At 35.3% G+C, this 27,767-nt stretch overlaps 5 protein-coding genes, 1 long non-coding RNA gene, 2 other non-coding genes and 1 pseudogene across 12 annotated transcripts; 5 read left to right on the forward strand and 4 right to left on the reverse strand.

Moving 5' to 3' along the window:
• The first annotated feature begins 1,184 nt into the window (after positions 1-1,184).
• Positions 1,185-1,974, forward strand: LOC148761984 (uncharacterized). Its single transcript, XR_016027149.1, has 2 exons — positions 1,185-1,262; positions 1,656-1,974. It is a non-coding gene; the product is annotated as an uncharacterized LOC148761984 (long non-coding RNA).
• Positions 1,975-4,339: 2,365 nt separating this feature from the next.
• On the forward strand, positions 4,340-8,742 carry LOC18595320 (zinc finger BED domain-containing protein DAYSLEEPER-like). The gene is made up of 2 exons (XM_007023214.3): positions 4,340-4,601; positions 6,227-8,742. The coding sequence occupies exon 2, from the start codon at positions 6,242-6,244 to the stop codon at positions 8,534-8,536; it is 2,295 nt and encodes a 764-aa protein (XP_007023276.2). The 5' UTR covers positions 4,340-4,601; positions 6,227-6,241; the 3' UTR covers positions 8,537-8,742.
• Positions 8,743-9,412: 670 nt separating this feature from the next.
• Positions 9,413-9,483, forward strand: TRNAG-GCC (transfer RNA glycine (anticodon GCC)). The gene has a single exon. It is a non-coding gene; the product is annotated as a tRNA-Gly (tRNA).
• A 6-nt stretch (positions 9,484-9,489) lies between these two features.
• LOC148761985 (small nucleolar RNA snoR114) lies at positions 9,490-9,574 on the forward strand. The gene has a single exon (XR_016027316.1). It is a non-coding gene; the product is annotated as a small nucleolar RNA snoR114 (small nucleolar RNA).
• Positions 9,575-9,620: 46 nt separating this feature from the next.
• Positions 9,621-12,113, forward strand: LOC18595321 (Pentatricopeptide repeat (PPR) superfamily protein). Its single transcript, XM_007023215.3, has one exon. The coding sequence runs from the start codon at positions 9,702-9,704 to the stop codon at positions 11,871-11,873; it is 2,172 nt and encodes a 723-aa protein (XP_007023277.2). The 5' UTR covers positions 9,621-9,701; the 3' UTR covers positions 11,874-12,113.
• Positions 12,114-12,496: 383 nt separating this feature from the next.
• Positions 12,497-14,588, reverse strand: LOC18595322 (Hus1-like protein). 2 transcript variants are annotated; one of them, XM_018122556.2, is made up of 3 exons: positions 14,405-14,588; positions 12,930-13,794; positions 12,497-12,850 (listed from the first exon to the last, which is right to left on the reverse strand). In XM_018122556.2, exons 2-3 carry the CDS (start codon positions 13,777-13,779, stop codon positions 12,813-12,815), a joined length of 888 nt encoding a protein of 295 aa, XP_017978045.1. In that variant the 5' UTR covers positions 13,780-13,794; positions 14,405-14,588; the 3' UTR covers positions 12,497-12,812. The 2 variants fall into 2 exon arrangements, with proteins under 2 accessions (XP_017978045.1, XP_007023278.1); XM_007023216.3 differs by having other exon boundaries at positions 12,497-13,794; positions 14,405-14,586.
• Positions 14,589-16,618: 2,030 nt separating this feature from the next.
• LOC148761986 (protein FAR1-RELATED SEQUENCE 6 pseudogene) lies at positions 16,619-19,398 on the reverse strand (annotated as a pseudogene). Of its 2 annotated transcripts, XR_016027063.1 has the most exons (3): positions 19,275-19,390; positions 18,892-18,964; positions 16,619-18,725 (listed from the first exon to the last, which is right to left on the reverse strand). The product of XR_016027063.1 is annotated as a protein FAR1-RELATED SEQUENCE 6 pseudogene, transcript variant X2 (transcript). The 2 variants fall into 2 exon arrangements; XR_016027062.1 differs by lacking the exon at positions 18,892-18,964 and having other exon boundaries at positions 19,275-19,398.
• Positions 19,399-21,168: 1,770 nt separating this feature from the next.
• Positions 21,169-23,849, reverse strand: LOC18595324 (protein FAR1-RELATED SEQUENCE 6-like). 2 transcript variants are annotated; one of them, XM_007023218.3, is made up of 2 exons: positions 23,655-23,849; positions 21,169-23,389 (listed from the first exon to the last, which is right to left on the reverse strand). In XM_007023218.3, the coding sequence occupies exon 2, from the start codon at positions 23,387-23,389 to the stop codon at positions 21,377-21,379; it is 2,013 nt and encodes a 670-aa protein (XP_007023280.3). In that variant the 5' UTR covers positions 23,655-23,849; the 3' UTR covers positions 21,169-21,376. The 2 variants fall into 2 exon arrangements, with proteins under 2 accessions (XP_007023280.3, XP_088663537.1); XM_088807411.1 differs by having other exon boundaries at positions 23,648-23,849.
• A 399-nt stretch (positions 23,850-24,248) lies between these two features.
• LOC18595325 (protein FAR1-RELATED SEQUENCE 8) lies at positions 24,249-27,590 on the reverse strand. The gene is made up of 2 exons (XM_007023220.3): positions 27,416-27,590; positions 24,249-26,560 (listed from the first exon to the last, which is right to left on the reverse strand). The coding sequence occupies exons 1-2, from the start codon at positions 27,485-27,487 to the stop codon at positions 24,413-24,415; spliced, it is 2,220 nt and encodes a 739-aa protein (XP_007023282.3). The 5' UTR covers positions 27,488-27,590; the 3' UTR covers positions 24,249-24,412.
• Positions 27,591-27,767: the final 177 nt, after the last annotated feature.

Consider the following 27,767-nt stretch of genomic DNA (forward strand, 5'->3'; position numbering starts at 1 on the left):
AAAAACAAACATGCTTTTCTATTGAAGTATGTCAAAAGTAATTTGAAGAGTAAATTAAAAGATTGACAAATTAAAACAAATATTTAATGTAAATGAATAAATTCAAGGAGTGAAAAATAGAGATAAAAGATACAAAGAATTTATAGGAGTTCAACTCTCTCCATAGATGCTTACGTCATCTCCTTTAGCAAGATAAATAGTTTTAAATTTATTATGAAAAATACATTTTCAAAACTCAAGCATTACTTTAAAAATGTCTCTAGCTTGGTCCCTTTTTTTCTTCATATGTTTTGATTCTTGATCAAATGATGTTTTTCTCCACTTTTCTAACCTTCAAAATGTATTAGAAAAGTTCTTTTTATGCTTGAAAAAAGTTTAGAATGGTGAAGAAACCATATGTTTTTCTTGGATTTTTCGTATTTAATGATTACTTTTGGAGTTATAAGATCGAGCTTGGTATTGGGGATGTGGATCCTGATTTGAATTTCTTCCTTGATTTTCACTTATAGGATCAAGCTTTTAAACGCTATGTCAATCCTGATCCACATATTTATTCTATCAATCATAATTCTTTGTTATCATCATATTTAGTACAAAATGTACATTTTAAATATATATATATGTATATATGAAAATTATTTTATATATGGATGATGAAATTTAAAATTTCATCAGAATGAATAATGACATAAGTTCGAGTAATCGATATCACAAATGAGGCAAAACTTGGAGTAAACAATATCGCAAATGAATTATGAGATGGGCATGAAAGGTGTAGAGAACAAACATACAAGAATTGGGGACCATATGAAGTTCATTGGTAAAATCCCTATAATATTCCTCAAAAATAAGAAAAAAAAAAGTATATCATGTGATGGGATGGGTTGTTTTTATGCTTTTCCTGGATTTTTCTATTGCAAATCATGCAAAATTTTCCTGTTTCTTATGACTAAAGTAAAAAAGAAAAAAAAGTTTAAAAGTGATATATATATATATATATATATATATATATATAAACAAAGAAAACCTCAAAAATCTACCACATCTACTGTGGAAGGCAAATCACAAGGAAAGTGTGTGTTACAGCATTATTTACATACATACAAAATGTGTGTTACTGCATTGTACGCATATGTTTATATATATTATATTTTACTTTTCTGGTGAAAGATAGTACACAATGAAGAAAAACCCTACACATTACCCTTTCCCACCACTTTTTTATCAACATATAATGCTGCTGTTGATATATGATAGCTTAGGTAGAGTGGTCCTTTAACCTGCACAACCCCAAGGGGTCTTCTCTTCCCTCTCTCTCTCTCTCTCTCTCTCTCTCTCTATCTCTGGGCATTTTTATGTTGAATTCTTCTTTAAACCCTTCTAGTCTTTGCACTTAATTTTAAGCAGGGAGGGGTGTTGTGTGAGAGAAAGCTCATGAGAAAAGAAACTGTAAAAAGTCCTGTCATGCTTTTCCACGGCTTTCTTGAACTTCTCTTTCAATTTTTTCTTCATAATTTTGCTAGCCGCTTTTGGTGCAGCTATAGCTAGCATAGAAGTTCAAGAAAGCTGTGGAATAACATGGCAAACGAGGACTTTTTAATTATCAGTTTGATAGGCATTACCTCACTGATTTTCTGATTTTCTTACCATTGCAGCATGGGATTCTTCCCTTCCACGAGTTGAGAAGGTCGGGCGGCGGCTTCAGCAATGGTTCTTGTTAAATTTTCCGTCTCTGTTTAGTGTAGTTGATTTGGATATAAAAACTTGTGTTTAGTGTTTGCTTCTGTATTATTATAATAGGCCTGCAGCTGCTGCAGCAATTATTGTGTAACTTGATAACCCTAAAAAGTAAGTGTTACTGGTTTTTGCTACAATTCTTCTCAAAATTGATTGAGATTTGAGTCTACCCTTTCTCTCCTGCACCAGTCCAGTCGGGTTTATCTACAATATATATAGAATTCATGGCTTATATCACGTGTTTTCAAGTAAACCCTCAAAGATAACTTATGCATTCTACATGGTTTTTAACCTCTTTTGCTATATTCTCTGAATTTTAACTGTATTTTATAAGAATAAATTGATTAGCACATCGCATTATAGTGGCTGTTCTAAGGAAATCTTTTGATCAGTAACCCTTATGTATAAAATTATATATATGTATATATTCATGTCTACATTTTTTACCTGCATTTCTCTTTCTATTAATAATTTCTTCTATCAAATTGACAACATTATGCTTGAAGTTCTACACATATTTCAGCAGAAGAAGAAGAGAGTTAATTAGTACTATTAGGTTTTGGTTACGAGTCCTTTTTAACTGATGAACAGTTGTATAGAGTGAAGCAGAAGAAGGGAAATAATGAAAAACTAAAGTACTACACATTAATTGTTTGCAGGCAACCCTTTTTTTTTTCCTTTCCATTTTTTTGGTTTTGAAAATTTTTTCTTGCTAATCTGCAAGTTGAAGGGAGATATTTTCTGTACAATTTTCTGACCATCAAAACCAGATTGGCCAACAGTTTGTTGTGTGCTGCAGAGACTCCTTTTTTGCTTTAAATTTTTTTCCTCCCCAAATATTGTCAATCATAATAGTTGCTGCCTACCTTCTGTTGGTTTTTTCCTTTTCTTTACTTTATTACTTTTTTTTTTTTATTCTTGATTTTTGAAAATCTTAATCGTGTCTGGGATGAGAAGGGATAATATTTGTCTGCACATTTCTTTGAAGAATTTGGGCCCTCTCCTCATATAAAATACCCTTTTGGTCTGGAGTATGAACCTTGCTATTACAAAGTGATAATATTTTGAAATTAACACTAGACTAGATGTTAAACTCTTTCTTTGTCCCTTTTTATGGGTAAAGAATTGAGGTAAAAAGAAGCTGAGTAAATGCCTAAGTCTTTTCTTCTTTTGCAGTTGGTTTCTCATAGTACAGTAAGGAGGATCTTGGAGATGTAAATGGGTACTTGCGAGGATTCAATTTGATAATATAAAGTTCGGGTATTCTATATTTGGTTATGAGACAATTTTATTTATGTCATGCGTTCAAAGCAAATTTTCCAATAATAGTAGTTGGATTCAATTATGTCCTTACTCAATGACATAAAAGGCCCTACCCTCATAGGTATTGATTTGCTTTTCTAAAGGCAATACTTGAGGTTATTATGGCAATGAGTAGTTGTTGATGTACAAAAGGATGGAACTTGTAAAATTTCTCTATCTCTTTCACTATATAATATTTAACATCTTTGAGCTATGCATCATTATAACCAAAGTAGTTAAAGAAAGGTCCTTTTCCACATACATGGAACTTTCTAGATTTCGAATCACACAAATAGAGATGCTTTTTTTCTCCTACTATTCAAATTTAAGATTTTTAACTTAATTTTTATACCGTAATTGTTATAACATTTTTTGTTTTAAATGTATCTTTATAAAAACACAATCGACAAATCCTACTTAAATTAATACCTGAATCATATCCAAACTTATGACGAATTGTAGTTTTCCTACTTGTATCTTACTTGAATTTAATTATAAAGTACTTTAATTTTTCTTAATTGAGTTGTGTAAAATAAGGTACTCGATGAAGTATTCATAACATCCTTAAATATACATGGGTTACTTTTATTAGTTTATATTTGCTTCATTTTTTTCTTTTTATGAGAAAGGTGACATCGGGAAATTTTTTTGGGTGAGGTTAGGATAAGAAAATGTTTAATTATAATAAAAGGAGAATTAAAAATAGTTAAAAAAGCCTTTTTTATGAAAAAAAATCATAGAAGATATACTAAATTTAAAGAAATACTAATGTAAAAAAATAATTAGGTTTAGAACTTAATCAATTGAAAAAGTAAATTCCTAATTCAAAGAGTAAAAAATCAATTGTAATAATGCCCAAATTAAAAAAAAATACTAAATCAAATCAAATTAATAATTAGGTTTTGAACTTGATAAGGTAAGCACACATTATGATGACTCATTTAATACGTGGTGACCTCTGATTCGACCTTAACTCTCCCGTCCCTACCCACCCAAAATCAATCAATACAAGCAAAAAAAAAAAAGAAAAAGCACAAATATAAACGAACGGTCCAGATTAAATCCAGTGGTTCGGTGGGCTGGATATAGTCCAATAAAAAAAAATACGATGGAACCGCCCCCACAGTATAAATAAAATTGGACCTGGAGTCCATGTCCAACTACGACTTTCTCTCTTGAACCTTCGCTCCTGTTATAAAATGCGCACCGCCTTCGTTAATTTCCCACCCCTCTCATCGAAAAAGGCCTAAAATTCGAGATCTTCTTCTAGCCCTAGCCCTAGGTCCAATTCCAAATTAGGGTTTTATTTGTTTTTTTCTTTTGCTCTCAACCGAGAAATAAAAAGCTCTAAACTTGAAAGCTCTGAACCTTTTTTGGCGCTTGGCCGCTCAAGCCCAATTACTCCCCTTTGCTTCTTCTTCGTCTTCCTCCTTTGCGCTTCCCTCTGGTACCCAAAATTCAAAATATTATGTTTTTTAACTCCTTCAATTTCAGAATAAGGTGTTATATATCTAAAACCTAGTTTTGGATCTGCTGTTCGTGTTTATTGTCGGTGAAACGAGGTATGAAACTCTTTTAATTGTTGATTTTATATTTTGGGTTTTGTTTATTTTCTCTGCGATTTTGTGTTTTGGAGCTTTGGTTCTGGGTTTCTGGATCTGGGATTTATTGGTTATTGTAGATTATGTTTTTCGAGGTTTTTGTTTTAATGGGTTTCGCTGGAAAACCTTCTTGTTTTCGGTTGTTACATTGATTTTCTGCTTATCTAGCTATGGGGTTTTTATTTTTCTTTTTTGTTTTGCTTCATGTGATTCTTTTATCTCTGTTTTTTTTTTTCACAAAATAGTTCAGTTTAATAACTGTTTTGGGCTTTTTTGTTCTGGGTTATTGTAGCATCTGACAAACTGATAGTCGTTTCTTGCTAATGTTGCATGGTTTCATTGGAGTTTTTTTTCTTTTTGGTTAAAACTCAAAGGAGGTTTTATTTTGCTCATTAAATCCTCTGAGAAACAGTCGTGTTTGTTACCCTGTTTTCCTGGGTACCGGGGGGGGGGGGGGGGGGGGGGCGGTCTTATCGATTTATAAATGGTCAAACGACGGTTTTTTTCCCAGCGCAAAGGTGTACTTTTGCAAAATACAAGTAAGGTTTAGCAAAGATTTTGTGTTTCTGTTTTTTGGGGTCCTGTGGATTTGGTTTCTGATTGGCCGGATCGTACTTTACACCCGTCGCTTATGTACATGCAGTGGGCTTCCAAGTCCATAAGGGTAGCCCATCAAACTGGGCAATTTCAATATGTTGTGTTGACAGTCTTAGGCATAAGAAGTGGTTGAGCCTGCCGAAAAAGGAAAAAATGAATAATAAGGGGAGCAGCAGTAATGGGGTTTGTGGGATTAGTGCTTTTTTGTTTATTTAAATTGTATTTTCATATCTAGAATTCATAATAAACTGGTCTGTTTTGGGCTTAGCGGCTTTGACGTATTGAGTCTAATGAATGCCAAAGTGTCTTTACTCGGGGCAGAATTAGGTTCAATTATCTCTTTGTTCTCATGTATGTCAGCACTTCTGCAGCTGGTAATACCGTGCACATGTATTGACTATGTGATCTATTGATTACTTGTTTACAAATTGTTACAATTACCGAGAGAAATTTTAAAATTCTTGGTATTTAAGTTCCAACTATTTTTTTCCTGCTAAAACATATTTACTCTTGTTTATGGTGGAATCTTGAAGGCTTATTGGATTCTAGGGGTTAACTTATAATCATTTTAAATTTGTTTTTTACCTTGAATGTAAGAAATTTAATGGTCTTTTGATACTCAATTGCTCAATCCTCAGGGGCTCATCTTTATAATGTCCTAGCTTCCATTATCTATGTCAGGATATTAAAAGTTAGTTAATGCATGAGCTTCTGATTTGTCATTTTGAAAATATGAATGACTATTAGCTTGTAGAGGTGAACCTATTACCCATCAGAGATATTGGAATGAAGACTTCTAGGTATTCTATGATTTCTGGCTCTAATTTGAATACCAAAACTTGAGTTGAATGTCAGCAGTCATCTTATATCAGTTTTATGTGTCGATTACAAAATGCTGTCTTCATGCAGTCTGCCTGTTTTTTCATGGCTTTTTTGTGCATAATATATGCAAATGAGAACTTATCATCTGTTGTTGCTTTCTAATGCAGGAATATTACATTAAGATGGAGACTGCAATTATTCCTGTTACCCCTAACATGCCTGTTACACCAATTACTCCTACTGATAACAGTGAGCCACTTAATTCTGAAGTACAGCCCAATAAACGTAGGAGGAAGAAGTCTATTGTCTGGGATCATTTTACTGTGGAGACTGTAGGAGATGGATGCATCCGGGCCTGCTGTAACCAGTGCAAGAAATCATTTGCATACATTACTGGTTCAAAGCTAGCTGGTACGAGCCACCTCAAAAGACACATTGCCTTGGGAATCTGTCCAGTAAGCAGGCAGAGAAATCAACAGACACCAGACTCTAAAGCTGGTAATGCTACTGAAGAACCAAGAAAAAGATACAGAGCTACTCCTGGATTTGCAAATAACCTTTTTAACCAGGAACGGTGCAACCATGAGGTTGCTAAGATGATTATAATGCATGAGTATCCCCTCCACATTGTGGAACACCCTGGTTTTATTGGATTTGTTCGGACTCTTCAACCCCAGTTCAATACGATGAGCTTTAACACTATTCAAGGTGATTGTGTCGCTATGTTCCTGAAAGAGAAGCAAAGCCTCATCAATTTTATCAGTGAAATTCCTGGACGGGTCAGCCTTACATTGGATTTGTGGACTTCAAATCAAACTGTTGGCTATGTTTTCATAACGGGTCAATTCATTGATACAGAGTGGAATTTGCATTGCTGCCTGCTTAATGTAGTCATGGTACCTTCTCCTGATTCAGACAGTGCCTTACAGCAAGCTGTTGTGTCTAGCCTATGTGATTGGCATTTGGAGAACAGGCTATTTGCCCTCACTCTTGACCAGTCCTTCTCAAATGAAAACATAAATGGAAATCTCAGAGCTCTTTTTTCTGTCAGGAACCCTTATATGTTTCATGGTCAGTTATTGGTTGGAAATTGCTTTGCTCGTGTTGTAAGTATTCTTGCACAAGAGGTGCTATGGGCTGTGGGGGAAACGGTGAAAAAAGTACGGGAAAGTGTCAAGTTTGTGAAAACCTCCGATACGCATGAAGAGACCTTTTTTCATCTAAGGGAACAGCTTAAAGTCCCTAGCACGAAAGACATATTCATTGATGACCAAACAAAATGGAATACAACATATGACATGTTGGTGGCTGCCTGTGAACTAAAGCAAGTATTTCTTTGCTTGGAGACCTCTATTCCCGATTACAAGATAGCCCCATCAATAGATGATTGGAAGCAAGTAGAAATTATCTGCAATTACTTGAAGCTTTTCTTTGATGCTGTCAGCATTCTAACTGGCCCAGCATACCCGACTGCCAGTGCATTCTACCATGAAGTGTCAAAAGTTCAATTAGAGTTGTCGCATGCAGCAATGAGCAATGACCCCTTTGTCAGCAACTTGACCAAACCTTTGAAGGAGAAGTTTGATAGATACTGGAGTGATTGCTTCTTAGTTTTGGCAATTGCTGTGGTAATGGATCCAAGATTCAAAATGAAGCTTGTTGAATTTAGCTTCTCTAGGATATATGGCGAGGATGCTGGAATGTGGATTAAGATTGTTGATGATGGTATCCATGAGCTCTACCTTGAGTATATTGCACAGGCGCTTCCTCCACCTGAAACATTTATGGAAGAAGGGAATGGGGGCATCACCCCTGAAGGGACTGGGAGCATCACCCCTGAAGGGAATGGGGGCATCACCCCTGAAGGGAATGGGGGCATCATCCCTAAAACCGAACCTCCTGAAGAAGTATACTGTCAAGAAGTATCCCATGAAGACGTAGCTCATCAAGAAGTATCCCATGAAGACATAGCTCATCAAGAAGTATCCCATCAAGAAGCAGCTCATCAAGAAATATCCCATCAAGAAGTAGCTCATCAAGAAATATCCCATCAAGAATTAGCTCATCAAGAAATATCCGATCCAGAAGTACCTTCTCAAGATCCCCTTATTTCTATTGGAGATGGACTTTCAGATTTTGAGGTCTATATTTCTGAGATCAGTGGTAGCCAGCAGATGAAATCAGAATTGGATCAATATCTTGAAGAGTCTCTTTTGCCTCGGGTACAAGATTTTGATATTTTGGGTTGGTGGAAACTAAACAAGACAAAGTACCCTACTCTCTCAAGGATGGCTGCTGACATTTTGTCAATACCATTTTCTACTGTTGGTCCAGATTCTGTCTTTGACACTGAGAGAAAAAGGATGGATAACTACCGCAGTTCGTTACGTCCAGTGACACTCGAAGCTCTCATTTGTGCAAAGGATTGGCTCCAGTATGGAGCATTACAGAATGCAAATGTGAAACCGGAATTCTAGGTGTAGGTTTCCTTTTCATCTTTCATAGGATACAGTAGTCTTATAGTCTTTAGGTCTCTTAGTGCTGTCTCGTGTCATTATAAATTCTCTTCCCCCTCAGAGATGGTTTACAGGATTCAGGTTAGCTGCTAGTCATGATTCTTGGATTCAGTGAATCAGTTCCTTTGATTAACTTAATTTTCCTTTATGGTTATGGTGTTTTATTAGCTCCTCTCTTTTGACGCATTTATTGTTCTTTTTTTGTTTACATAACAGATCTACTGATGTATGTAACTTGCTTACAATTTATTGAGTAATTAGTAGCCTTGGCACAGCTATTTTTAGACCTGTTCATAATTTTCCTGCCAAGCTTCTTGTTCTGCATTGCCACAAGAACTTTGTATATTTCAATCTGAGTAATTGCTACAAAAAGATTGTGCAAGGGCAGGTATATTTCACAGTAGAACTTGCCCCACTCCCTGTCTCTGGCTAGAATGGATTTCTGGAGCTTAATCTTCTTCTTTACAAAGGGCATGAATGAAAGGGTCAAGATGTTGGAATAATAGGATCACTGAGTTGATTTCCATGTTATGAATTTGAGGCTATTCTTTGCAAAACGAACAGAGTTATTCTTTAATTATATTAAATTGACACACAGATTAAAGTTTCAACAAGCTTGTAGGCTAGCATATGGATGATAAGGAATTGTATATACTTATCCTTAAAAATTTATAGAACATAACCTATTAATTGATTAAAAATGAATGGATATTCTAAAACCAAAAGCACTTTTTCATAAGTACTCCATGTTTTGTTGTTCAGGGTAAACCCAAAGTGAAGCAACAAACCAGAATATCAAAATATTTCAATATTCTTCTGTTTCCCTCTCATTAACAAGCACCAGTGGTCTAGTGGTAGAATAGTACCCTGCCACGGTACAGACCCGGGTTCGATTCCCGGCTGGTGCATTCATGGAGCCATGATGCCAGGTGCGCTCTGGTGATGGTAGGGTCCATCACAACCGTCTGATCTCCAGACGACAACAGCGCCTCTGAGCTCTATATCTTTTAATTTTACTCCAAGATTTGATGTTGAGCTAAGCTCACTTCAAGCAAAGCAAACTGCACTTTTATGCCAATTTCAACTACCCATTTTACAGTCCTCTTTAATCCTTAACAGCAATATAATGATCTCTACTAAGACATCTACATCACTTACTCTCTTCTCCCACAACCTTGAGCCACCCCTCTTCCTTATAGAAACCTGCAAATCCATGGACCAACTCCAACAAATCCACTGCCAAACCGTTAAATCAGGCCTAATAAGAAAACCCATTTCCCAAAACAAACTTATTTCCTTCTGTTGCACCAATGAATCCGGTGACATGAACCATGCACTACAAATGTTCAATCAAATTTCTGAACCGAAGAGTGTCTTCCTTTGGAACACAATGATCAAAGGTTATTCTAGGGTAGATTGTCCAAAACATGGGATTTCAATGTATTTAAACATGTTGAAACAGGATGTTAAGCCTGATGATTACACGTTCCCTTTTCTGTTAAAAGGTTTTGACAGAGATGTTGGGTTATCATGTGGGAAAAAGTTGCATGGTCATGCGGTGAAATTTGGGTTTGGTTCTAACGTTTTTGTGCAGAATGCTTTGATTCATATGTACTCTTTGTGTGGACAAATGGAAATGGCACGCGCGGTTTTTGATGTTAGTTGTAAAAGGGATGTGATTACTTGGAATGTGATTATAACTGGATATAATAGGATGAAGCAATATGATGAAACTAATAAGCTTTTTGATGAGATGGAGAGGAATGGAATGGTGCCTACTTCGGTTACTTTGGTTTCTTTGCTGTCAGCTTGTTCTAAGTTGAAAGATTTGGAAGTTGGGAAGAGGGTTCATAAGTACATCCAAAAATGCAAGGTGGAGTCTAATTTAACTTTGGAAAATGCTTTGATGGATATGTATGCAGCATGTGGGGAAATGGATGTAGCTGTTAGGATTTTCGATAGGATGAAAACAAAGGATGTAATTTCATGGACTACCATAGTTTCAGGGTTTGTAAATAAGGGAGAGATTGATTTGGCAAGAGATTATTTTGACCGAATGCCAGAGAGAGATTATGTTTCATGGACTGCAATGATTGATGGGTACCTTCGAGTGAATTGCTTCAAAGAGGCTTTGGTGTTGTTCCGTGAGATGCAAGCATTGAATATAAGACCAGATGAGTTCACCATGGTGAGCATTCTTACAGCTTGTGCTCAGTTGGGGGCACTGCAAATAGGAGAATGGATAAAGACTTACATTGAAAGAAACAAAGTAAAGAATGATGTCTTTGTGGGGAATGCTTTGATTGATATGTACTTCAAATGTGGAAGTATTGAGAAAGCTCAAAGAGTATTTAATGGGATGCCTTGGAGGGACAAATTTACTTGGACTGCCATGATTTTCGGTCTTGCTATTAATGGACATGGTGAAGAAGCACTAGGTATGTTCTCTGAAATGCTAAGAGCTTCAATAAAACCAGATGAGGTCACTTACATTGGCGTTCTTTGTGCCTGTACCCATGCTGGCATGGTAGATGAGGGAAGAAAGTTCTTTGCTAGCATGACTACTGAACATGGGGTTCAACCCAATGTAGCACACTACGGGTGTATGGTTGATCTTCTAGGCCGAGCTGGACATTTACAAGAAGCTTGTGAAGTGATAAAGAATATGCCAATGAAACCAAATTCAATTGTTTGGGGGGCTCTACTTGGTGGTTGTAGACTTCATAAAGATGTAGAAATTGCTGAAATGGCAGCTAAACAGATACTTGAGTCCGACCCTGATAATGGGGCTGTTTATGTTATGCTGTGTAATATATATGCATCTTGCAAAAGATGGGATAGTCTGCATGACCTAAGAGAATCAATGATGCATAGAGGAATCAAGAAGACCCCAGGATGCAGTTTGATAGAGATGAATGGAGTTGTTCATGAATTTGTGGCCGGGGACCAGTCACATCCTCGGTCTAAAGAAATATACTTGAAGTTAGACAAAGTGATGAGAGACTTAGAAGTTGCAGGGTATTCACATGATACTTCTGAGGTGTTCCTTGATATAGGGGAGGAGGATAAACAGAGCACATTGTGCTGGCACAGTGAAAAGTTGGCCTTGGCTTTTGGGCTCATTTGCTCTCGACCTGGGGTTACAATAAGGATTGTGAAGAACCTTAGAATGTGTGTAGATTGTCACCGTGTGGCAAAACTGGTGTCAAAGCTTTATGATAGAGAAGTGATCGTTAGGGACCGAACTCGATTTCATCATTTCAGGCATGGCTCATGTTCATGTAAAGATTATTGGTGAGAATTCAATAAGAGGCAGAGCATAACTAACAATATTCCTCCTGAGGTGTATCTGATGCCAGCCAACAGTAAATACCAGGACGTCTCTTCAGTAAGTATCGGCAAGGGAAGCCCAAATTTCAGAGCATTTGTTCTAAGATTATCTTGTAATTTAACAATTTTGTAGGCTAATTGCTCAAATCAGCTCTTACCCCGTGTCACGTTGCTCATATCAAGATCAAATCTTTTAAAGTGATACTAAGTTGCTCGATAATCAGAATATTGAACTTGTTTTTTTTGGCCAGAAGAATATTAAACTTCAACCTTCTATGCCCCTGTTCTACGGTTAAAAATGGACAACTATGATGAAATTCGGCCATTGCAGATTAGAACAATGGTTAAATTCAAAGGTTAACTGACTGTAGTTTCAGAGGGCCTAGTACTGCATTTTCCCTTTCAACGGTGTTACTCCAAGTACTTGCCTAGTAGGAGAGGACCTATCAGAGCTGCAAGTACTTATTGTTCTATATAAAGGAGCCTTAAACTAAAACAGCAAGCTTCAAAGTTGAGAATGAACATCCAACTTCACCTGGAAACACTAAAATCGCAAAGCAATTAACAAACAATATATGTCAAATCCTTAACTTTACTGTAATAAGCATATCTTCTCATTCAATCAGGTTGACATCTTGTTCTTTTGTCTTGCAACCAACATTTATACAAAACATGAGGAAGACTGTAAGAGTTTACTAACAAGAATTAATGTTTCCAATCTTGTACTTTAACATAAGCTACAATTACTTATAATATTTTCATACTTAACATACCCTACAAATTCTGGAATGTAGTGGTTACATGGAGAGTGCCAGAGCCCCAGCTACTCCAAATTCACTAGTTCTGACTTAGAGATCAATTCACTTTCACAGTTGAAGCCATAGAGCGGCCGTAGTTGGCAGACTGATTAACTTTCAGCTTTACCCTGGGTCAAGTACAGGAAGCCTGCAATGTAGACTGATTGATTTATCAGTTTGACGTGTACCAGGAATGAAGAACTGAAATATCACTGTCAAACAAGCACCTTGCGGAGCAATCCCATAAAAAGCACAGTCAGGCTTCGCCAGATGACACTGAAGGCTCCTAGAAAAGTGCTTTACACTCACTTGAACACTCTGTGCATCTCCCCTCGAGATTGCCCTCTCTGACCGAGACTGAGCACTCAGATTTCTATCCTCAGATGGAGCTTCAGCTTGTTCTCCAATAACCAACAATTTACGAAATTCGGCACCAAGTGTGATCAAAGTTGTTGAGATTTGCACATGTAGATCTCCATACTTGCTTATAGAGACATTTAGCAAATCACCAACATGCTTCATCCGTTCCACAAAGTTCTGCAATTGATTCAAATCTGGAACTTGAACCAGAGTCTGAGGTAGATCTTGAGCAATATCAAGTGCAGTTTGAAGCTCAAGCACTTGAGCCCTAGATAAAGGTTTTGATATTGGTACATCCTGAATGACAGCAGACTTATATCCCTTGGTTTCAAAGGTAAGAAAAGGCATAGGCTGAGTACAATTGGGAGGCAACTTCTTAACCAATTTAATTTGGAGACGGTTGGCAGAAGGCCCATTACCAAATTCAGTACATATGCTCACACTACTCCGAACAGCACGAAGCAGAAGAGATACATCTATGGCAAAGGCAATGCGGTCCTCATTCTGACTTGAGATCCGATAGTCATCAAAGAGAGCTTCCTTCCGAAACTGGGCAATGCACTGAACTCCATCGCCATTCAGAAGGTTGTGGAGGAAGATAGCATGGTCTCTGGTAAGGAATAAGTGGCATATCTTGCCCATTTTGTCTAAGGCTGGTAGAAACCGCCTTTCCAAAAGACTCACACCATGTTCAGTGAGAAATGCCTTAAACTTCATCTCAGCCTTTATTTACTGCCATGGAATCGGTGAGTTAGTACAATATATGCTTACAGTAGCAGATATAAAAGCCTTCCAAATTCATGAAATAGAATAATAATATACCAGCTTAAATCTCAGAATCATAATTAGCTAAAAAGCTTACAGTTTGCAGTACATTTTCCAAACATAGTTCAAAGGAAAAACAAATTATAGTGAAGAAAAGGACTGGGAAAAAATATATCAATCTACAGATTTTAAATTTGGGAAAATTGATGCCAAACCCATTTTGTACAGCAATTAAAATTAGCAGTTTACATAATAAAAAAAATCAAAATTTCCAGAAATGTGCAAAAAATAGGTTAAAAATCAAGAAAATGTTGAAATCAGTAATAAGTAAATTCTTTAAAATATAATTCCATGACAAATACTCAATTTGAAATCAATGTTTCACACTCTGCCAATTTGTAATCCTTTACAACTATGATTGACCGCTCAGAAAATACAAGAAAAAATTTAAAAAAAATAAAAATCTACATTCTTATTATCTTTCTTTATCGCTTCAAATGAAAAAAGAAACAAAAAAAAAAAGTTTTCCTTCATTTTCTCGGGAAACAAACGGAGGGATTTGCGTGGACCGTCGTACCTTTGAAAAAACGAAGATCGCGCCAAAGTTCTCGAATGCTTGAAATTTGAGGAGGGAAATCGAAAAAAAGGCGCTTTTATTAAAATAAAAAATAAAAAAGTGCTGCTTGGGCAAAATGGAATAAGAAAATTTGTCTTTGTGCAAAAAGTGTGTGTTATCTATAGAGCTGTCAATGTGAGTTTGTCCGACCAAATCCAACCCAAGTCCTTATAGGTTAAGAAAATATAAGTTAGGTCGGATCAATCTATTTTTTATATGGATCATTAAAATTTTAATTCAGTTCACTTTTTATTAATCTATGACTTGGGTTGGATCAGTTTATTTTTATTTTTTAATTATTTTTATAATTTTACTTAATAAATTTTTTATTAATAACATTATTTTACGATTTAATTTATAAATTAAAATTATTAATTAAACACATTAAAATATATAAAATAAGTAATATTATTAATAATTAAATTATTAATTTTATATAATTAAATATATAAAGTTATTAAATTAATTAAAATTATTAAATTTTTTTTACCTACAAGGCTAGCTCGCTCCAACCCACCCCAACCCACTAATTTAATGGGATGATCTATTTAAGTTCGGTTCTAATATGAACCTAAATTTTTAAATCTAATTCATCTCATATTTAATAAAAAATAAGCTAAACCAATGGGTCAGACCCATTTTTATAGGTATAGTTATCTATATTGTGTTTGATTTTAATTTGACATAAATTTTATAAATATTTAAGTTGAATTTTCACTTGCATTTATAGCAAGAACATTACTACTAATAGTATTTAAAAAAATATAATAGTTAAAAAAGTTTTTTAAATTATTTCAAAAAAATTAAAATAAATTTTTATTTTTATTATATTTAATCAAATTTTTATATTTTTATCTTACAACAAATAAACGTTTATCACTAATAACTGATTAATTGTTATTTATCATATACTACTCGATATTCTATATCATGTGATATTATCATTATATACTATCATGTCGTAATCAATGATGATACGATATATAAATGTGATTTGATAATATGATAATGTAATATTTTTTATTTTTTACGTTAACATCACATCAACACCATTTGGACATAAAACAAAAAAAGATATATTGATTAAGTGTAATTAATCAATTATTATTTACAAAGATTTATCTAATTTAAAATAAAAATATCAGAATTTGATTGAACGTAATAAAAGAATAAAAATTTGTTTGAATTTTCTTAAATAATTAAAATGTTTTTCAAGTATTATATTTATAATAAAAAAGAAATTTAGTAAGTTCTTTAATTTTGTGCATTTACCTATTCTTTTTTTCAAAGTTTTTTTTTCTTAGTCCGTTTATCTTACAAATTTCATTTTGTAAACAATTATTAAGTTTACTTTTTGGGTAAGTAAATTTAAGGATATATGGAGATTTTAATTTGGTTTTTTGAATAAAGAGATATATGCATTTACCAATTTAATTATCTTGATATTGTTAAAATTTTCTTTTCTGTGGGCTACTGTTAGTGATAATTTAGGTTTAATAAAATATATTGATAATTTAATCTTATTTTGAGACAAAGCAAGAAAGCCCCTTTAATATTAAAGGATGGGTTTTACATGTCTAATTAGATCAGTATAATTTAATGGTTGTATAAGCCTTAACCTAGTAAGCTTTTAATGGGGAGTTTTAGGCTTTATTTTATTATATATATATATATAATATCTGGTTAGATCTCTCTTCCCTTAATATTATAGTGATTGTAAAACAATTATCAAAGTGATCAATTAATGATAAGCTTTACACCTCTAATTGTATCAATGTGATTTAATGATCGTGTAAGTCTTGACCAAATAAGCCTTTAATGAAGAGTTCTAAGATTTATTTTATTATATATATTTGATTAGTTTAATTGTCTCTTTTTTTCGTTTTACTTTACCGTATTTATCAATTGTGAGTCGTCATAAATAAAAAATAAATAAATAAAGAAAAAAATACCAAAACGAAACTAAACTTTAACCATAAATTCTTTGCTTTTTAGTTGTGAGCAACGACACAAACAATCACGTAATAATAACTAAATTAATTTGATATTTTCGTGTTTACACATGCATCCAGGATTTAACTTACCAATATGTCCTGAACTTTATTCAGATCAAGGATAGGGAAAGAAAAATTTTAATTGGACGGAAATGGTTACCGATTGCTTGTACACTCTCTGTACATGTTAATAAAGCTCAAAGCCATGCTAAACAAAGAAGATAGTTACATGAAAGCATAAACTTGTAGCACACAAAATTACAGATCTTGGGTCTAAAAATAATTTACAAATGACCCTGTACAAGATGAAGCTTGCTCAATATCTCATCTAATGCTTGAACTGTATCCTTGTAACGATCTTGTGATTTCCTGCCTTCCTCAACGACCTGCATGATGCATTTGTACAGATGATCATACCTATGAACCGGGTTATTAACATCGATACCACCACAGCTGTGATTCAGAACATAACTCCGCTTGATATCTTTTCTCCATCGTGATAGAATGTACTGAGGTGGGATCTCCTCCATGCCATTCTGGTGAAGGACGCTCAGTGCATGCCGGCACAAATATCCTCTGAGGTTGAACAAACCGCAAACACAGAGCACTTCCATTTCAGTTGCATTATACAAAACCTCAAAATCCCTAGTCTCCCTTCTGTTTGCCTCCACATCGATTTGTTCCCTGACCATGTATGTCATTATTTGTCCCTCAACATTTATTTGTCTTGTGCCAAAACAGGAGTACATCCCTTCCACCTCCCGTTCAAATTCCCTTAGTATGTTGTTTGTGTACAATTTTGCGAGCTGCAACTCAAAATAACATCTTGATTTCATCGTAAAACCTGAATTTCTTGAGTCCATATCTGCCAAAGTTTCAAGCTGATGATTTTCCTGTAGGGCTTGTTCGTACTTATCCAAAAATTCTTTCAAAGAAGTACGTTTATCAAGATAGCCATCAAAAAATGACTCCATAACCTCATTTGGCCGAGTTGGAAACATTCCTGCAAGAGATGTCTCCTTTAAATAAACAGGAACCCATCGTCTGCGATCTTCATATAATGTTTGAAGCCATATATGATCCCTGATTCCATGACGGTTGACCATATCTTCCCAAGTTGCTTCAAATTCCTCAGGCCTTAGGGAGTAATAAACTGCGTTGTTTAATGCCATTCTAATCGCTTCAAATTCGTACAGTTCACCAAGTTTCTCTGGAACTTTTTGCATTATACATGACAAACTGAGACAATGTGAAGCCCTTGGGAAAACATCAGCAACAGCAGCTTGCAGGGTTCTACATTGATCAGTAATGATAGCCTGTGGAGGGCGTCCTAACATGCATGTAAGCCATGCCCTAAACAACCAAGTATATGATTCAATAGTCTCACCTGCAAGTAAACCACAACCCAACAGCACAGACTGTCCATGATGATTCACTCCAACAAATGAAACCAACGGTACTTCATATTTGTATGTCAAACATGTAGTGTCAATAACAACTACATCACCAAAGTAACCATAAGCAGCTCTAGACCTTGCATCAATCCAGAATAAATTCCTCAAACACCCTTTCTCATTGAGATCCACCACATAAATGAAGTTTGGATCAGTCATCTGCAAGCCACTAAAATAATTATGAACAGCTTGTGCATCTCCTTCTTTAAGCCTCAATTGATTAGATTTGCTACTAGTAGTCCGAAATTCTCCATCACTGAGTTCTGCACTCTCATTTCCCTCAACATCGATAACCACTGTTCGAAAAAGCTTAATTTTTTTAACTTCATCAGCACCATCTAACTGCAATGCTCTTTTGGTTCCAAGACCTATGTGCTTATGGGACTTATAGAATTTTCCACTTGCTGGACTGATCAAATGGTTATGGTCAAGCTCAACTTCTATGATTCTCCACCTTCTGTTTTCCATCAACCTGAACTTTATCATCGCAGGGCAGCCAGTCCTTGTTTCTGGTCTTGGGCGATTTGCTTCACTCTTCTTCTTGAATCCTGCACTACTGCAGCTAAGTTTGCCTCTGTATCTTTCTTTGCTCTTTCTATACCATGTGTTGCTGACTCTAACACCAAACCCCTGTTCCTTGGCGTAACAATTGTAAAAGTAATATACATCCTCATACGATTCAAATTCCATTCCAACAGCAGGAGGCAGTGGATTCTCTCCTTGAATTACTCCACTTTGACCAATACATTCTGTGATTCCACAGTCTCCTTCAATCTCAAATTCATCAGCATCATCATCAACAACCGGATCGGTATTAAGGGAAACTCTATCCATCTGTAACAAGAGTAGAATCAAAATTCATTAACAAACAAAACAGCTCAAAAAATGAATATAGGACAAATTACCATATCAATGCCCCAACAGCAAAATTAATTACAAGGGTAGTGTTGGAAAGCAGGTGTTCCTATAAATATAAATCAATGAGAGAAATTGTATTTACCTAGGCGTAAGAGCAGCATCATGGGATGAAACCCAGTAACAATTTTTCCTTTTCTTTTCAAAAACTTGTCCACCTACTCAAAAGACTAATTCATGCTTATGGGCTCCCATATCAACAATAAACTCAGAAACTTATCCATAGAGCAAGAACTATTAGCAAAAAACTTCTTTTATCTTAAAATGATTCTCGGCAACCTATCAAAAAACAACCCAAATCTACTAGAACAATGGGTATATTGTGCCTTAATCAACATCCAATCCAGCAACTCAAAAGCAAAAATTGAAATGAATTATTTGACCATATTCAAAGCATAAATGACAGTCTAATTTCAGCTTTAAAATCTCACAAAGCTTAGAACAAATTTCAAAAATAGAAGGACTCACCGGAGAACTGATTCAAGAATGATCTTTCAAGGCCTTGAAGAACAGAGTAAAGAAAGGGCTTAGTACAATCCTTGCTCCAAAGGAGATCAGTGATTGTCTGAAGGAACCCAAGGATTTTGCCGAGACAGACTTCACTAAGGATAAAATTTGTTTTAAGGACTTTTATTACTTTTTTATTAATTGCACACAGAGCCTGTCTCTATTAATATTCTTTCAAATAAGTCCTTCAAAAAATTTCCAGGAAATGATGAAAAAGGTAGGTTAAATTCAGTCAGGGTTTATTTGATTTTTGTTTCATAGATTTTCAGCTATTGAGATTGTGAATGAATCAAATTCTCATAGGGTTATAAGTACCATTTTGAATACATAAAATATTCATTTGATTATTTTCTTATGAAGGAAAAAGTAAAATTATATTCATTCAAAATTTTAATCACACAACAAAAAAATAACCATTTTTCGGTTAACATGTACTTCGAAATTATTATATTAAACATTCAAATTTTTAATTATAGTTTTTCAATCCTTGTTTGTTAAAATTGTTTTTAGTTAAATGTGACAAAATGTTTAAAGTCTACACTCATTATACCTCTATAAAAAAGGATAGAATGTTTTAACTCTAATATTGGATAATGACCTTAAAGCAAACAAGTGGGTATAATGTATGAGATACATATATTGAACATGATCTAATTAAAGAGCGCAATATAAGACTGTCACTCTCAATAATTAAAAGGTACTCTATTACAATTTATTAATTACCCTTAGACTTGGAAGTCAATATAATTTATTTTTTGTTTATATAACTTTGATGTTGTCAATAAGTGATTCTGAATTTAAAAGCTATTCTCTTATATGTTGGGTTATGTACATATTAAATAAATGATATTGGATGCTTAATAAATGATTCATCGTTCGTTATTGAGAAAGATATTCAAGCGATTTTTATAAGATTATTGAACTTAAAAAATTCGACCGGTGTGTTTTCTAAGAAATGTTTTAGAATTGCATTATTTATATTAATATTATATGTTAGTGTTTTAAAGTAAAATATTTTTCAAAATCCAACAGGAACGAAAATCATGAATTGGTATTACATAAGTTGGATATGACAATAGAAATTATTTATCTATAAAACCCATGGGGAATATAATATGGCAAAAAAATTGATTAATAATGATTGAAATGAATGAGACCTCATTGATAATTCTCTTCTCTGTAAAGGTCAATTGTAATGTGTTAATGGATATTATCGCAAGTAATAGGTAAATAAGATTTCTTAATTAATTTAAGAAACTAAATGATAATATTAAATTAAATAAAATTTCAAGTAAAATATGAATCATGAGATGATATGGGCTTGAGCCCATAGCTATGGAGATCTAAACATGTCACACATATTTTTCTTTTGGGTTTTATATATATATATGTCTTTTTAGATTCTGATTAGGTCTAATGAATCCAAGTTCATTAGTATATTATCAAAGTAAGACTTGCTATTTAGTTAGTCATCAAAATTAATTAATAATTTTAAAAAACTAAATAACCTTAGAAAAAGAAGAAACGTGAATCTATTTAAAGTTAGCATGATTCCCTTTAGAGGAGGTGATACATTGAGATTTTGAGATACCTGTATCTTTGACCTATATTTTAACCCTTGGAGACTTGAATCATTTTTGAGTACGTATATCTTGGTTTATAATTTTTTTTTTTGATAAATTTTTTATTTTTATATTATATATCAATTGTTGTTATTAAATTATTAGCAAAAATTTCACATTTATTGTAGAAAGAAGCTAACACATACGTCTGGTTAAACCCTCACACATGATCAATAATGGAGTTCCTTTTCTTTTCCAAGAAAAACTTTATTGGAATTGTACAGTAATATCTATTAAGGAATAAATTAGGGTGGTAGACCCTTTAGAATATGGTTAATAATGCAAATTTATGAGAAATTATATACATGCTAAACCTTTTAGGATAATGCTCTGCATAAAAGGAGCAAGTGAACTAAACCTCAATTACATAAGGTGGGTGGATTAAGACAGAAGACACCAATTTTCTTATTTACAAAAAATCCTGTACCTTCACAATGTCTGTTACTCCTGCTTTTCTTCTACTTCATGAACTCTATTTAATGACTCTTCAAAAGCTTGCAATGCAACTTTGTAATGGTCTAAAGAAATTGCCCCTTCCTCCACAACTTGCAAGGCACTTCTATATAACTGATTGAACCATTGAATGCGATCAACAACATCAACATTATTGAAACCTTGATCTGGAACATATAAGCGCTTGTAATCCTTCTTCCATCGTGAAAGAATGTACTTGGAAGGGATCTCCTCCACACCATTGAAGTTAAGCACACACAATGCATGCCGACATAGATATCCACAGAAGTTAAAGCAACTGCAAATGCATCTAACCTCACTGGCCGTTCTATTGTAAAGTACTTCGTAGTCCCTAATTTCCCTCCTATTTCCTTCACCCAACACTCGCTCCTTGACCAAGAATATTATGATAGGCCCATCAACATGTAACTGTGTTGTACTAAAACAAGAATACATCTCCTCCACCTCAAATTGGAACCTCTTGAATATTTCTCTAGTGTACAATTTGGAGAGTTGCAACTCAAATGAACATCTTGTTCTCAATGTGGGGCTGGAGTTTCTTGACTCAATATCGGCAAGAGTTTCTTCCTTGTGCTTCTTTTGCAATGCTAATTCATACTTATCAAGAAATTCTTTCACAGGAGTTTGTTTATGCACATATTTTTCAAAAAAAGGACTCACATTCTCACCAGGCCTTGAAGAAGACATTCCAGCAAAAAATATATCCTTTAGGTACACTGGAGCCCACCGAGCTCGATCTTCGTATAAAGATCGAAGCCACTCATGGTCAGTGATACCAAAATGCTGGACCATAAATCCCCATGCTGCTTCAAATTCAATCACTTTCAGAGTTTCATAAACTGCCTTAACAAATGTCTTTCTGATTGCATCATAATTACGCAATCCTCCCAGTTTTTCCGGAACTTTTTTCATTATGTGCAACAAACTGAATCGATGGTTAGATTTTGGAAAGACCTCTGCAATTGCATTCTGCAAAGCCTTGCATCTGTCTGTAATAATGGTTTGAGGACACTGTCCTGACATGCACGTAAGCCATGCTTTGAACAACCAAGTATAAGACTCTGATGTCTCACCTGCAAGCAGGCCACAACCCAGTAACACAGTTTGGCCATGATGATTTATTCCAACAAGTGCCACAAGGGGAGTCTCATATCTATTTGACAAGCATGTGTTGTCAATATAAATGACATCGCCAAAGTAGCCACAAGATGCCCTACAGTGTGAATCAACCCAGAATACATTCCTCAAATGCCCTTCATCATTCAAATCCATTAAGTAAAAGAAGTTAGGATTGGTCAACTGCATACGGCAAAGGTAGTTATAAATGGCTTGTGAATCACCCTTTCTAAGATTGAGCTGATTTGGATGTTCAGAAAAATTCCTGACTTCCCTAGCATTGCTATTTGGATTCCCATTAACCCCAGCATCTATCACTAATGCTCGATACAACTTGATTGTTCGCACTTCAGCATCAGAACTCGACTGCAACTTCCTTTTCGTTCCAGAGCCCATCTTCTTAATAGATTTATAAATCTTGGCACCTAGTAAGTGATTATGTTCAAGCGTTACCTCAAGCACCCGCCATCTTTTCGAATCCATAACTCTCATCCTTATCATCGCAGGACAACCAGTTCTAGTTTCCTTTCGAAGACGGTTAACATCTTTGATTCTTTTAAAACCCTGGCTACTACAACAAAGTACAGCACCATACTTCTCCCTACTGTTCCGCTTAAACCAAGAATTCTTAACCCTAACACGAAAACCAACTTCTTTTGCATAGCAATTATAATAATTATATGCATCATCATAAGATTCAAACTCCATTCCAACAGCTGGAGCAACAAATTCTTTCTTTCCTTCAGGTAAACCATTTTGACCATCTAATTCAGTTGGTCCACTATCTCTTTCTTTTAGAGCCTCGCCGTTGCATTTCCCTTCGGGCAATTGGTCATTACTAGGAGAAGCTTCTTCTTCTTCCATCTATTATACACATTAAGACAAAAACAAACAAAGCTCACGTTTCGAACACGGTATCTAAGCAGCCTCCAAAATTATAGGGGAGGCGAAAAGAAGTGGAAAATGGAGAAAATAAAATGAACCCACATCAAAATTTAGTTCATTAAGTAAATTACGGATACTATTATCGCTTAACAGAAACCATAGGTCAAAAATTGAGCATGCCAATCGAATTAAAAAGAGAGAAAAAGGAAAAAAAAAAAAAGCAAAGGGGAAGCGTACAGCTAACCTGGGTGCTGCGAGAACGTCGTCGTTCTGGTCGTCTGTCGCTGATCTGAGCCTCAAATTGGAGAACAAGAGGCCGGGGAGTAACACAGGAAATGGCGGATTTGAAACGAGAAGAAAGACGAGAAAGTCGTCTGGTCGGTCAAAGTTTGGAAGAGAGAAAGGGCACTTTGGGTAACCAAAAAAAGGGGAAAGTTAGTTGGGCTGGGGTATAATAGATTTTTATAAGCTCATCGGCCTATTTGAAGTACCGAAAGCCCATATATGAAGGACAGAACATTTTCTAAATTGTATTTATTCATTTTAAAAGAGTGTTATTTGGTATATTTTATACAGTGATAATACAAAAATAATTTATGGCACTAAATAACAACATATATAATTTATGGTACTAATTTTATCTCTACGTGACGTTAATGTAAAAAGTAAAAATATTACGTAACCATATTTGTATAATTTATCAATATTCAATAACATAAAATAATATCAACACCTCGTAAAATAAAATATAAAAATGACGTTTGAAATAACAACAGTTAATCAATTATCAAGCATAACAACCTCTTTAACGTTTTTCTCAAAATCAAAACCCAAACCAGATAAAAAAGTTTCAGTATTTCACTTTGATTATCGAGGTGTGAAGGTGAAGGATTGGGGAAGAGACATAGCTTGATGCATACCTAAGAAGTTTGGCTGTGTACAAACAAGCAAAGAGATTAAGAGATGCTACAAAGAATTATGAACGTTACTATTGATTGATAACTATACATGCTTGTCTGCTACAAGTCGAACTTTATTCAGAGATTCTTTAAATGCTTGCCATGCAACCATATAATGATCTTGGGATCTCATCCCTTCTTCAACAACTTGCATTGAGCGTCTGTACAAATGATCAAACCACTGAACTGGGTTGGTAATATCAATATTATTGGATCCAAGATCTGGCATGTATAGCCGCTTAAAATCTTTCCTCCATCGCGACAGGATATACTGAAAAGGGATTTCCTCCAAGCCATTGTAGTTGAGGACATACAAACCATGTCGGCAAAGGTACCCATTGAAGTTAAAGCAACCGCATATGCAACGGATTTCCATTCCAGCTTTATCGTACATGACTTCAAAGTTCCTCATATCCCTCTGATCTCCTTCACCCTCGGGTTCTTTAATCATGTATGTTATGACCGGTCCATTGGCATTAACTTGTGTTATGCTCAAACAAGAAGTCATCATCACGACCTCATCTTGGAACCTCCTGAATATTGAATTAGTATACAACTTTGAAAGCTGTATTTCATAATAGCATCTTGTTTTCAACATGGGATCTGAATCTCTTGATTCAAGATCATCAAGTGCTTCTCTTTTATGCTTCTTTTGCAAAATTAATTCATACATGTCAAAAAATTCTTCCAAAGAAGTTTGCTTATGCACATAACCATCAAAATATGAACTCATGGACTCACCACTCTGGAAACTGCACATTCCAGCAAAAAATGTATCTTTAAGGTAAACTGGAGCCCAACGTTCTCTTTCCTCATACAGACTACGAAGCCATGCATGGTCAGCAATTCCAAACCGCCGAATCATATCATCCCAACCCATTTCAAATTCATCCACCTTTAGAGAGTCATAGACTATCCTATTCAATATCATTTGGAAGACACCAGATTCCTGCAACTCTCCCAAATTCTCAAGAACGCTTTGCATGACATGTGACAAATGCAGTCGATGGTGAGCCCTGGGAAACACCTCCGAAATTGCACCTTGCATGGTCCTGCACTGGTCTGTGATTATTGTTTGTGGAGGGCGACCAGACATACAAGTAAGCCATGCCCTAAATAGCCAAACATATGTTTCAAATGTGTTATCAGCAAGCAAACCACAGCCCAACAAGATAGACTGGCCATGATGATTTACTCCAACAAATGCCACAAGAGGAATCTCATATTTGTTTGACAAGCAAGTTGTATCAATTTTGACCACATCACCAAAGTAACCATATGCAGCCCTAGACCGCGAATCTATCCAAAACACATTCCTTAGATACCCTTCATCATTGAGATCCATCAAGTAAACAAAATTAGGATTAGCAAGCTGAATATGGCTAAAATAATTATATATTATTTGGGAATCTCCTTTCTTAAGCTTCAAGCGCTTAGAACGATCAACATTATCACTAATTTCGCCTTCAAGCGAGTTCGAGCTTCCATAACCCACTGGATCAACCACAGGTGTACGGTATAACTTGATTGTCCGGACTTCTACATCCACAGCTGGCTCCACCTTCCTTTTGGCCACAGCATCCATCTTCTTGTGTGACTTACAATTTTGTGCTCTTTCATGGTCGAAAAGGTGATTGTGTTCCAGTTTGACTTCATCCACTCTCCATCTATTAGATTCCACTAACCTCAACCTTATCATTGCAAGACAGCCAGTTCTTGTTTCCTTCCTACGACTGTTAGCTTCTTTGATTGTTTTGAAGCCCTCGCAGTTGCAACAGAGCACAGCTCCACGTTTCTCTTTGCTGTTACGCTTTGTCCATGAAGATTTCACCCTGATTGCAAATCCTAGTTCCTTAGCATAGTAGTTATAATAATTATAAGCATCATCATACAATTCAAATTCCATCCCTACAACTGGTGGTGGATAATCCTTTCCTTGAGATATGCCATTTTCAACAGCAACTGCAGTTGTCTCATCCCCATCATTTTCATGATTGTCTTCAATCTCAAGCATCTGGTCACAGTCCTGAAGGCCATTGCTTTCAATGTCAAGGCCATTTCCTTCTATCTCAAGGCCATTGCTCTCAATATCAATGTCATTCCCTTCAATTTCAAGTTCATTTCCTTCCATTTCAAGCTCATTGCCATCATCCTCAAACAGCTGCTCACTATTTTGAGAACCTTCTTCAATCTGAAATGAAAAATCCACCCATTAATATCAACCGATGACTGCAACTTAGAGAACATACAAGCATGATACATGAACCAGTAACTTGCAGACAAAGCTAATGCATAATCCCTGCAATTTCAATTCTTTCCTACATATTTCCTCTAGGATTTTAACTTTAAGAACTGATACAATTAAAAATTAGGAAAGCAAACAAACAAATACACAATAAAACACTTACCTTTCCTAGGTACTCCCGTTACGTTTTTAGCATAAAACATGTTCTATGAGTAGAGAGCAGTACTTATCAATATTACTGCTTAAAAAAAAAAAATTTGATACTAATTCCCCTTATCCGATCCCTAATCATTCGCAAAGAAAACCGGTCCATAAGGTCCAAGTGCATGAGATATGATTCTAGTGATATACAGTCTGTTTCAAAACAAAAGTTGTTATCAATACTTTCTCTCATCAAGCAAGGCACCAGGCATCCCCTTCCCATAATGATGGATTCAACTCTTTACCGCTAACAGTTAGTAACAATTCTTCAAACTCCCTCCACTCACGTCTTTTAACAATCTTGTAATCAATAATTAAAAATGGAACATTTAATGGTGCTCTAAAAGCGAAAATAATATGAGCATTTCCAAATAAACTGGAGGAGGCCGAATTCCTCCATGAAACTTAGTAAAACAAGTTCATTTCATGTTAATTAAAAGAACAGTAAAATGAAAATTTAATTGAGTTTCCGTGCTGAAATTCAGGAGCTAAAACCCTAGAAATGCCGGGGAGGGGGGAATTATAACCTCACAGGGGGAAACATGGGAATCGGAAACGACAAAGGAGTAATTGGAGGGGAGATTGAGAGGGCGAACGTACCGTGATGTCGAGGTCGGGAGAGGGAGACAAGGCCTGGTGGTCGCTGGGAGAGAACGTGCTATCGTCGGCCATGGTTGGAGTGAGGGTGAGGAGCCTTGCGTCAAAGTATGAGAGGTTAGTTTTACCTAGCCTCGAACTCCACTTTGGGGCATTTTGCGGGATTCGGTCCTTTGCTTTTGCTGTATTTACCTGGTGAGTTAATGTAGATGCAACAATAGGCATGAGTGTTTAGTTTGTGGAGTTCTCTTTTGGTAAATATTGGTAAGTTCAGGGGCTTGTTGTGATTTTTTGAAGTGAATCCTTCTGGTGGAGCCAAGAATTCCGTGGTTCTGTCGTGGATATGTTAGATTCT

The sequence above is a fragment of the Theobroma cacao genome, chromosome 6 (assembly GCF_053813885.1).
Source record: "Theobroma cacao isolate CCN51 chromosome 6, ASM5381388v1, whole genome shotgun sequence".
Taxonomy (NCBI): domain Eukaryota; kingdom Viridiplantae; phylum Streptophyta; class Magnoliopsida; order Malvales; family Malvaceae; genus Theobroma; species Theobroma cacao.